Below are 9,115 nucleotides of genomic sequence, written 5' to 3' on the forward strand. Positions count from 1 at the left end.
CGACCGCTAATTAGAAGGGTTTGTGATTGACGTATGTGACAATCAACAAAGTTTTGGTTAAAACATTTAGGTTTGATGCGACCTCCGCCAAAATTTGGAACTTGCAAAATTTTGGCCATTTTTTCCTCACCAAAAATTGGAAAAGATTTGATTTCGCTCTAGTGCGACCCGGGCCTTAGGGAATGAATATCAGACGCGACGCAAGGTAATCCTCAATGCAAGCTTGAATTAGTGTCGCTAAAGCAGAACATGGCTGTCAAATCAGCTTTGGCTTTCGCAGTTCTTTTTTTGTTCGCTTCTTGTGAAGCCAAACCCGAGAACTGTACTCAGTGCAAGCTTTTGCCAGTTGGAGGAGGTTTTTCGTCCGAATTTTGCCTCAAGGCATCCGAGAAGGGTGTGAGATTGGTGTACTTGAATTTGAAGATCGGTAACAACAGCTATCATCCACTGGAGTTACAAGACGAGTTCCTTCCAAACAGATGGGTCTGGGCTAACACGATCAGCGAGCCCATGTTATCTTTGCCGGATGACTACGATATTCTATCCCTGGGTCTCCTTAATTTTCAAGTCAGAAGTATGAACGTGCAGTTGGAAGATCAGCCGAGTGGATGCCTATCCAGTTTGAACTCATCATGCCAGAACATGGCGGTCGGGCGAATGCTGTTAGAAAATGTAACAGTAGACAACACTGGTGAGCTATCACACAAGACTCAAGTGGTTTGTGTTGCAATGATAAAGACTGTCGATTCGAATAATCCTAAGATTGCGTTCAACGGTACTGAGAATCACTGCTGTAATATACGTAAACTAAGACCTTCTGGTCATTTAATATCCTGCGATCTAACTGTTGACAATAGCAGCTGGTTGCACACATTCAATGCAATCTTTATTATCTTATCGTTGTTTATGGCTCTTTACATCCCGGCGCTTCCTCTGGCACTGCCAGACTGTGTTTTTAGTCTTCAATACGAGTGTGACAAGGAAGATCGCGCGAAACAAAAGTCTGACAGTGGAGAAGCCGATTCGCATCATATGAGAAGTGGATACATGCAAATTGGAGATCAAAGCGAAGAGGAGGAAAGCGAACTGTTTCCTGTAGACGATGCAAGTCCCATGACTTTTTCAACTCTTTTGCTAGGATGTGTTAAGAGACTGCCAGATCTACGACTGTCATTTAATATAAAATTATCTATTTTGTGGTTCTGTGTTTATCCATGTGTTGTTTACGTTCAACTGGGACTTTATCGTGCGCTCAAAATAAAGTATATCGATGAAAGCTTGCGAAAACATGTACTGTTCAGTCCGTTTTCACTCTTCAGCTTTAATTTGGCCCTACTATTAGCCGTAGTGGCGTTTACGGGTTTGATACCAGTTTTACTTTTGAGGCCGAAGGATTTGATCTTAGGCCGGGAGATAACTTGTTGTGTATGCGAGGATTTCGACATGGATATATTACATTTACCAAGAGAATGCTCAGATCGCTCCGTGGGCGACGAAATGCACCGTCATTTTAAAATACTACACCAATTGCTTTACATAAGCATCAAACGTTTTGCACAGCTATCTGTGCTTGGGTTTAATCTTATTATGTATTCACAATGTGTGAAGATGAACCATCAAGTATCACGAATACGACGTGCAGGGTGCGTTTTGTGGAGTTTAGTTTGTATTTTACTCACGCTACTCGCTGGCGCTGTTTTGGGGGCAATCTGTTTGATTTGTTTTTTTGTGTTATCCGTTACGTTAATAGTCATGCTTTCACCGCTAGTGAGCCTGGTAATTATTGTCCCAGCGATGGTAGTGCTGAATGTAATGCCGCACTGTGGCAACGCTTGCGTTCCGTTAAAAGTTGTGATTTTATCGGCATTTTCCATTGTTTCCCTTTCAGCATCATTTCTTTATAATTTTGTCATGATATATCTGTCTTGCACTTTTGTTACTAGTGTTGTAGGTTTCATAATCGTGGGGTTTGTTCTAAACGCAGACATTGTAACACCATATGCAGCTTTCTTACTCGTAGTTGCAACAAATATTTATTTATGTTATGCTAATCTGCAGAACAGATACAAGGAAGTTAAGAAAATGATTTTAAAATGGGAAAAGGAGTTACACATAAATAGCAGGAACCCCGAGGATACAATTTCATCAAAACTGTTTTGGTTTGTTTTTGACAAGGTTTTACCAATTAAAACTGAATTCTGCCTGATGTTTCGCAATGTAGTTTTGATTTTGTCGTTTTTATTTTTAGTGGTATTTTCAATTGTTTCTTTTGGAAATCAATATAATGTTTCAGCCATTTTCTCAACCATTGCTGTGGTTGTAAGTGGAGTAATTCCAGCGTTGGTTTTAAAAGGACTTACAAAAGAGAATATATTCATCGGATGGGAAAAGATAAAAATGAAAAGAGAGATCGAAACCGCGGTCAGAGAGTTTTATCAAGATAGAAATAGCAGGGACATGGAGGGAAGCCAATTGCAGAGGATAACTAATAATGACACACCAGTGTAAATGTCGCTTCAGTATGTTTGCTGCTGTAACTGACCAGGGTGTTAACCATCCCCTTACTTATTTGAAAAAGTTTCCTTTATGATTTTCTGTGAGGACATAACTTTGTTAGTAGAACTTTGGCATAACTGTTGTAATAAATATTTGGTATCATGTGAAGAGGTCTTCAGTCTCTTAATGTAAACTTCAAGCAATCCTACTGCATCAAGCAGGCACAAGGTTTTCTAGGTTCTGTGACGAGTCAAGAATTAAAATAGGGGCCAAAGCATAGTTATAGTACTTCTAATTGTACTGTTAAAAAAGATTATATAATAAACATGTTACAAGACACTATGCACATTTTACTGGTTTTGATCTTTTGATATCACGTGAAAGAGGGTCTGAATGGGGGTACAACGAAGATGTCCGAAGACTACTAGATAACCGAGGAGAAATGTGAAAATTTTCTTTAAGTTCACGAGTGATTCAAAGAGCAGATAAGAATTAAAAATGCTAAAAGATTCTGGATTTTTCACGAAAAACCATCCAAACACTTAACAGTATTTTCTCCGGAAACAGAAAATATTAAAAAATTGGCCAATGTAACAGCAACCAGTAAAAATTATGGGCAAATAAAACTAAAGACTAAACCCCATTCAGACCCTTGTGAAAGTGACTAAACGAAAAGTGCAATATTAAGGAGGGCCTCACAGGCGGCCCATGTTCTCTTGACCCCCCAAAAATGTTCTTTTGTTCACTAAAATTATTTTGTCGATTTTTGTGATCCCCGTTTCTAAAATATCATAATATAGCTTTAGCCAGATTTTTTTCTCGTGTTCCCTTGTTCTTAGTTATTTTATGGTCATATTCTCCTGTTCACTGAAACTCCTGAAAAAGCCTCCTGGATCAAGTGGCACATTTCTTGGTGAGATGGGTTTGGAGGAAGATCATTTATATATTGAATTAGAGCGGTTTTCACTTGAGTGTCGAAAGTAAATTGCGTTTGCTTTGGTTTTGCATTACTACGCTTAGTGATTGGCTTAAAAATCTCGCGCCACTTTCTCAGCCAATCAGAAGTAAAACCAAAACCAATTGTGACTCGCTCCCCCACGTTTTCCCGCGCTTCGTGCCGGCTACATGTATTTGCTTCTAATTTTGATTGGTTCACTGGATTGTCTGTGTCTTTTGTGATTGGCCAGAGTAATTACTTTGGTTTTGGTTTTACGACACTCAATTGAAAACTGCTCTAAGTTACTTATCACTGGAGACGACAATGTTTTGTATGTCATATTATAACTGATATACCCTAAAATGTCGATAAGAAACCTTCGGAGCTTTAGTTTGCTCAAAAGGATTTTGCTTGATTATCAGGCTTAGCTGTTTTCTTGGGCTGTTGTGGAGGGAGGGGAGGAAAGCGGGAGCTTAATATTTTAAACCAAGTGATAACAGTTAGGGCATCAGATCAGATCAGATAATTTTATTTAAACACGGTTAAAAATCCTTCAGCATATATACAAATAAAAAAATAAATAAAATGAAAATCTATCTAAACTGTAACTAATAATTACAAAATTACAACTAATTACACACTAACGCCAACAAGCTGTTTCCATTTTAGGCTACATAAGTGTTTTTTGGCAAAAGTGGTGGTCGTTTATATGCCCTGTTTTCATTATTGGGCGGTTCAAATTCTTTGTTTTATTTTCATTTGCAAAACGACGCAGTTTTTACTTTTTTGGAATGAAGACTTGACCTTTTATCGGGGCCCCGAGATATGGGTTAAAAAAGGAAACAAAAATAACTCAGTTTAGGACAACATGTCATACACTAATACTCGTACGTGATAAATCCACTTTGACCTTATACGGTATCATATTCAGCTGATTTTATAGCAAATCAGGAAATAAATATCAGACGCGACGCGAGGGAATCCCCAAGAAATTAAAGAAAGCATGAATTGCCGAGTGCCACTACAGCACAGCATGGCTCTCAAACGGGTTTTCGCTTTCGCAGTTCTTTTCCAGTTCACGGCTTATTGTGAAGCCAAACCCGAGAACTGTACTGAGTGCAAGCTTTTGCCAGTTGGAGAAGGTTTAGCGACCGAATTTCGCCGCAATGCTTCCGAAAAGGGTGTGAGATTGGTCTACTTGAATTTGCAGATCGGTAACGAAAGCTATAGTCCACTGAATTTAAAAGACGAGTTCCTTCCAAACAGGTGGGTCTGGGCTAACAATATCAGCGAGCCCATGCTGTCTTTGCCCGAAGACTACGATATTCTATCTCTGGGTCTCCTTAATTTTCAATTCAGAAGTATAGACGTGCCTTTGAAAGATCAACCGAGTGGATGCCTAGCCAGATTGAACTCATCATGTCGGAACATGGCGTTCGGGAGAATGCTGTTGGAGAATGTGACAAAAAATAGCTCTGGTAAGCTATTAGACAAGCAGGAAGTGGTTTGTGTTGCAATGATAAAGCCTAGTATTTGGTTCATGGAGAGCAATCAGACTGAGTATCACTGCTGTGGAATAGATAAACAAAGGCCCTTAAATGGCTCTATAATTCGGTGCAACCAAACCGTTTATGATAACAACTGGAAAGACAGATTTAATGCAATCTTTTATGTATTGTCGTTTTTCATGGCTTTTTACATTCCCGCGCTTCCTCTAGCACTGCCAGACTGTGTTTTTAGTCTTCAATACGAGTGTGACAAGGAAGATCGCGCCGAGCAACAGCATAACAGTGGACAAGCCGAGTCACATCACACGAAAAATGGATACACGCAAATCGAAGATCAAAGCGAAGAGGAGGAAAGCAAACTGTTTCCTGTAGACGATGCAAGTCCCATGACTTTTTCAACTCTGTTCAGATGTGCTACTGAGAGACTGCCAAATGTAAGGCTATCATTTAATATCAAAATAGCTATTATGTGGCTTTGTGTTTATCCATGTGCTTTTTACTTTCAAATGGGACTTTATTTTGCGCTCAAAAAAGATTATATCCTCCATGAAAGTGGTGGAAAACGGGTAGGATTAAATTCGTTTCCACTCTTCAACTTTGGTTTGGACTCAATTTTAGCCGTAACGTTTACGGGTTTGATACTAGTTTTGTTTTTGAGGCCGAAGGATTTAATCTTAGACCGGGAGGCAACTTGTCATCTATGCAAGACTTTCGGAATGGATATATTAGATTTACCAAGAGAAAACACAGGTCGCTCTGTAAGCGACGAAATACACCGTCATTTGAAATTACTACACCAACTGCTTCACAAAAACATGAAACGTTTTGCACATCTATCTGTGCTTGGTTTTAATCCTTTCATGTGTTCAGGCATGAGGATGAACCATCAAGTATCACGAATTAGACGTGCAGGGTGCATTTTGTGGAGTTTAGCTTGTATTTTACCCACACTACTTGCTGGCGCTGTTTGGGGGGCAATCTGTTTGACTTGTTTTCTTGTGTTATCCAATATGTTAATACTCGTGTTTTCACCGCTAGTGAGCCTGATGGTATTTAGTGTTCCAGTGATTCTAGTAAAGAATGTATTGCCGCTCTGCGGCAACGCTTGCGTTCCGTTAAAAGTTGTGATTCTTTCGGTATTTTCCGTTATTTGCATTCCGGTATCATTTTTTTATAATTATTTTATGTTATATCTGTCTTGTGCTTTTTTTACAAGTATTGTAGGTTTCGTAATCATAGGATTTGTTCTTAACGCGAACATTGTAACACCTTATGCAGCTTTCTTTCTGGTAGTTACAACAAATATTTACCTTTGTTATGCTAATCTGCAGAATAGATATAAGAAAGTCAAGAAAATAATTTTAAAACTGCAAAGGGAATTGCACATTAATAACAGTGACCCTGAGGAGACAATTCCATCAAAACTGTTTTGGTTTGTCTCTGACAGGGTTTTACCAGTTAAAACCGAAATTTGCCTGATGTTTCGCAATGTTGTTTTGATTTTGTCGTTTTTATTTTTAGTGGTGTATTCAATTGTTCACTTTGGAAATCAATATAATGTTTCAGCCTTTTTCTCGACTATTGCTGTAGTTTTTAGTGGAGTTATTTCAGCGTTGGTTTTAAAGGGACTAAGTAAAGGGAAAATTTTCACCGGCTGGAAAAAGATAAAAATGAAAAGTGAAATCGAAACCGCGGTCAGAGAGTTTCATCAAGGAAGAAATAGCAGAGACGGCAGTGACATGGAAAGCCAGTCGCATAGTGATTATTCATTGGTGTAAATGGCGCTCTACTGTAAATTTGCTGTTGTAATAACCAAGGGGTTCACCATCCGTTTACTTATTTTAAAACGTTCCTTTTTGTGACCCTTGTAAAGATAAAACTTTGTTGCTATAACTTTGCCATGCCAAGTTGTTTCAATAAACATCTTGAAGCTGGCGTGAAGGTCTTCAGTCTCATGATGTAAAACAAACAAACCTATACAGCAAGCAACCAACCATCAACTCGTCTTTTATATACACTCACAACCGAAGAGATTTTATTTGGCCTTACCAATACACCGAATAATGCCTTAAAGAGAGAGCTAAACTACACCATTCTATACATGTGTGATTATATTTTTAAAACGAAACTCCAGAACGATTCATTTAAAATCAATCTCGGATATTATAAATAAAATCATTTCTAAATATAAAATAGCACGCCTTCTTTAAGTACATATCAACAGCTATCTGACAACTTCTTCGCCATCTCCAATGTGTATTTTATAGTTTCTTTATACTGTTTAGGGAAAGATTTCCACCGCTATTTATATTAATTCGTAACATTTCTGATTCGTTGCCACTGTATTACTTGTATTGTAAGAAATATCTTGTAAATAATGTTGTAATACTTGTATGAAGTATGATATTGTAAGTATTTTTTCTTATGTGTATTTAATAGTTTCTTTATACTGTTTAGGAAAAGATTTCCACCGCTATTTATATTAAATGGTTACATTTCTGATACCTTATTGCTAAGTGTATGACACATTAAACGACTAATGTATTGTATTGTATTGTATTACTTGTATTGTAAGTAGTACCTTGTAAATAGTGTTGTATTACTTTTATGAAGTATGATATATAATGTAACATTAATCTTTTGTGTTATTTTGTTAATGAACTGAATAAAATAAAATTTAAAAAAAATACAGCAAGCACGACAAGAGGTTTTGTCGGTTCTGTGATGAGTCGCGAATTAAGACGGTCAATAAAACAGGGATCAATCGCTCTATGCTTAGAGCCCTTAATTAGACCGAATAGCACTACTCTCCCCAAAAGACCATGACACTTAGTATATTTCCCCCTTTTCATGATGATTGAATGGTGCATCAAGCGACCTTTTTTGTTTTGCCGTATATAGTCACATTTACAAGTTTCCATGTCATGAGTCGGTTGACGCTGTAAAAAGCACTCGAACATGCTAACAGATTGTAGCACGTGTTGTAATTGTGGTACAACTAAGCGTACCATGCACGCGAGGCATTGTTTATCACCGTGAAGAGGGTGAGAAAAATCTTGGCCGTCGCGGTGTGCCATAAATTATGGGCCTCGTAGAGTTGTTTTATTATCGTAAAAGTTGAGGACTAACCATCAACGAGGATATTGTAGGTTGAGAATAGTGTTTTGATATTGCTAAGGGCGTTCCTGTTTTGAATGTTTTAGAGTACCAGGGGCACATCCCCCCACGCAGAGTTCAAACTAGACTTAACATGCAACTTTCTTGTGTTATCTTTCGCTTCTTGCCTTCGTCTGTACAAAAAAAAAGGGGGCGCTAAACAAATAATAGATAAACGTGAATAGTACAAATATAAGTCGAAGGTAATCCTTAATTTAATCTTTGCAGTTCTCTCTGTAAGAAAAGTGAACTGAGGTCGCACTTTTTATTTTCATTTTCGATTCATTTATTTTAAAAAAAAATAAAACTCAGAAATACATCTGTGGAGACACCTTCTCAGTTACCAAATGAGTTATAAAGTTTTTGGACCACTATGTAAATAGGGTCGAGGTCAGGCACATATGCCCACACTTGTTAGGGTTTGTATTTTTACCATGCCATTCTCGTGATTTTGCTAAAAATAAAGGTTTCCACCTAGTAACAGTATCATGTTCCGTTACTTCAGTGGAAGATTAGACGCAAAAAAACCTGTGAGATGTCATTACGGCGTGGCGTGGCACCGAGCTGATATGGCTGAGAACATGGCGCTTAGAGCTGTTTTAGTAGGAGAGCTTAAATTTAAGAAATTTGAATATTCATATGGGTATGCTGTGACCTCACAAATATAGGATGGTTAAAACAAACAAACCTAAACCACGTATACAGCAAGCAGGACAAGAGGTTTTGTCGGTTCTGTGATGAGTCGCGAGTTAAAACAGAGAACAATCGCTCTATGCGTAGAGCCCTTTTTTAACGAATAAAGAAAAAATTGCAAGGCCGATTGAACGGTTTGGGACTGTATTGAAATTCCAATATTTCGGAAGGAACGGCCTTCCTTCTTCAGGGTCTTACAGAGAATGACTCTAAAGGTTAAACGTTACAGATATAAAATGTGGAAAATACGATACAACGCGTGAATAACAATGGTAGAAAAACAAAAACGTTAAAATTTAAAATTTGAAAGGATAAAGAAACGTTA

The 9,115-nt window shown here is 37.9% G+C and overlaps 4 protein-coding genes across 4 annotated transcripts; all 4 read left to right on the forward strand.

Annotated features, from left to right (window-relative positions):
- Positions 1 to 234: 234 nt before the first annotated feature.
- LOC144637145 (uncharacterized) lies at positions 235 to 1,417 on the forward strand. Its single transcript, XM_078496288.1, has 2 exons — positions 235 to 1,290; positions 1,406 to 1,417. The coding sequence occupies exons 1-2, from the start codon at positions 250 to 252 to the stop codon at positions 1,415 to 1,417; spliced, it is 1,053 nt and encodes a 350-aa protein (XP_078352414.1). The 5' UTR covers positions 235 to 249.
- Positions 1,289 to 3,082, forward strand: LOC144635541 (uncharacterized). The gene has a single exon (XM_078494636.1). The coding sequence runs from the start codon at positions 1,444 to 1,446 to the stop codon at positions 2,506 to 2,508; it is 1,065 nt and encodes a 354-aa protein (XP_078350762.1). The 5' UTR covers positions 1,289 to 1,443; the 3' UTR covers positions 2,509 to 3,082.
- Positions 3,083 to 4,466: 1,384 nt separating this feature from the next.
- Positions 4,467 to 5,817, forward strand: LOC144637146 (uncharacterized). Its single transcript, XM_078496289.1, has 2 exons — positions 4,467 to 5,507; positions 5,812 to 5,817. Exons 1-2 carry the CDS (start codon positions 4,467 to 4,469, stop codon positions 5,815 to 5,817), a joined length of 1,047 nt encoding a protein of 348 aa, XP_078352415.1.
- A 300-nt stretch (positions 5,818 to 6,117) lies between these two features.
- On the forward strand, positions 6,118 to 6,719 carry LOC144637148 (uncharacterized). Its single transcript, XM_078496290.1, has one exon. The coding sequence runs from the start codon at positions 6,126 to 6,128 to the stop codon at positions 6,717 to 6,719; it is 594 nt and encodes a 197-aa protein (XP_078352416.1). The 5' UTR covers positions 6,118 to 6,125.
- Positions 6,720 to 9,115: the final 2,396 nt, after the last annotated feature.

The sequence above is a fragment of the Oculina patagonica genome, chromosome 13 (genome assembly GCF_052425735.1).
Source record: "Oculina patagonica isolate OP01 chromosome 13, crgOcupat, whole genome shotgun sequence".
NCBI lineage: Eukaryota > Metazoa > Cnidaria > Anthozoa > Scleractinia > Oculinidae > Oculina > Oculina patagonica.

What these genes read in the sequence shown, in the direction of transcription:
- LOC144637145 (XM_078496288.1), top strand. Translation starts at nt 250, where the DNA reads ATGGCTGTCAAATCAGCTTTGGCTTTCGCAGTTCTTTTTTTGTTCGCT.
- LOC144635541 (XM_078494636.1), top strand. Translation starts at nt 1,444, where the DNA reads ATGGATATATTACATTTACCAAGAGAATGCTCAGATCGCTCCGTGGGC.
- LOC144637146 (XM_078496289.1), top strand. Translation starts at nt 4,467, where the DNA reads ATGGCTCTCAAACGGGTTTTCGCTTTCGCAGTTCTTTTCCAGTTCACG.
- LOC144637148 (XM_078496290.1), top strand. Translation starts at nt 6,126, where the DNA reads ATGTTATATCTGTCTTGTGCTTTTTTTACAAGTATTGTAGGTTTCGTA.